The 1,603-nt window shown below is 34.0% G+C and overlaps 1 protein-coding gene across 1 annotated transcript; it reads right to left on the minus strand.

Moving 5' to 3' along the window:
- Positions 1-268: 268 nt before the first annotated feature.
- Positions 269-1,277, minus strand: LOC136417981 (BLOC-1-related complex subunit 8 homolog). The gene is made up of 3 exons (XM_066403858.1): positions 1,059-1,277; positions 824-1,001; positions 269-718 (listed from the first exon to the last, which is right to left on the minus strand). Exons 1-3 carry the CDS (start codon positions 1,102-1,104, stop codon positions 457-459), a joined length of 486 nt encoding a protein of 161 aa, XP_066259955.1. The 5' UTR covers positions 1,105-1,277; the 3' UTR covers positions 269-456.
- Positions 1,278-1,603: the final 326 nt, after the last annotated feature.

The raw sequence follows: 1,603 nt of genomic DNA on the forward strand, positions 1-1,603 counted from the left end.
GTAGCAGGAGAAAGAACTTGAAAAAAAGAAAGGAGGAGACACAGACGAAATTTAAGATTGCTCAAGTCCACAACAATTCAGGTAGAGTAAATATATTGCTGCAACCCCCAGAAGTGAGGTACTCACAACCCATAACTAAATCATGTACAATACTTGCACCATTTGCAAAAATCATTTAAATTAAGGGTTCAGTTGTAAATAAATCATTTAAGTATTAAAATCCAAGTCAGTTCAATTAAGTTTTTCTTGGCCTGACAAAAACAAGAGTGGTCCTTTGAAAGAATACAAAACCCAAAACCTGGGAACCAGCCGCAAAAGCAGAAACCACTAGTTTGCACCAATGTCCATGAGATTTTCATAATCAATTGAGACAATCATGGTGTCACATTATTTAAGAGGCAATAAGTTGCTATTTCTGCCTAGGTAAAGAGCCAATTCCCATATACATAGTTTTAATTAACTCGTATTTGAATGGGTTGCCTTACTCATAATACTCTCTACACGATTAGCAGTTTCTCTTACTACATCTGAAAGTTCAGGAAGCTCAGGCAAATCAAGTGTAATATGTGCAGACAGTCTCTTGTAAACAGAACTTGAGTCAACCTTCTTTCTTCTTGATTTCTCATATTTGAGTTGTTGCTTTAGGAAGATAGCATTTTTTAAGTTTTCACGTATGTTTGCAAAACTTTCATCTGCATTTTTCATTGATTTAAGGGCTCTAGAAAAAAAAGGAACATAGTTTATTCCAAGTACAATGTTGCTAAAGTCGTAGGTGAAATGCAGAAAATTTATCCATTCTTAACTATTGCAATATAAAACTGACCCTGCTGCATATTCCATATCGTAACACCGCCCTTGCAATTCTGTATGTAATTTGTTCACTTCTGATCGAAGATCTACCATGGGATTTATTGCCTTTCGCACATGTTGCTGCAGTCTATAAAATGCCAGAGACGGCTCATTTGCTACTATGTGCATATTCTCAGATATTCTTTCAGTGGCTATAAGGAGATTGTTGTAAAGAGTTCTGATATGGAATTTACTTGATTGCCTATTACCTTTTCGTACCATTACCTCCAGATCTGAATCGGCATTGTATGACATTTTGGCCTGTGAAAACAGTGTAAAAGAGAGGATATTGGTATTTTCACTATTTTCTAATACTGAATAAATTTGTTTAAGTGAAGATTTGTTAAAAACAGTGTTTGTTGCTATCACATCGCAATAATCCCTTTAATTAAAGAGACTACATATCTCTCATTTTTTTATTTTGATTGACAAAGAAGAGGTCTTAAAAAAACCAATTTAAGATTAATCACACTACAAACTTACAACTGGCAATGTCGCTAATGGGTCGATGAGTGCTTCGATTCAATGCTAATAAATGTTTGTAAAATTTAATTGTCAGTGTTATATGTGCTTTTAGGAATTTATGTTATCTTGAAAACCCATTTTTTGCAATTAAATTAAGGATTTGACCTGAGATTATAAAAAACGAAATATAGGTGCCAATTTAAAAAAACCGTTATATTTAAATATTCTGGTTTTAATGCAATAATGCGATGGCGCATGGGGTGTGGCGGCATTGTCACAGTTCAAATTT

This window comes from Euwallacea similis, chromosome 31 (assembly GCF_039881205.1).
Source record: "Euwallacea similis isolate ESF13 chromosome 31, ESF131.1, whole genome shotgun sequence".
NCBI classification, from domain to species: Eukaryota; Metazoa; Arthropoda; class Insecta; order Coleoptera; family Curculionidae; genus Euwallacea; species Euwallacea similis.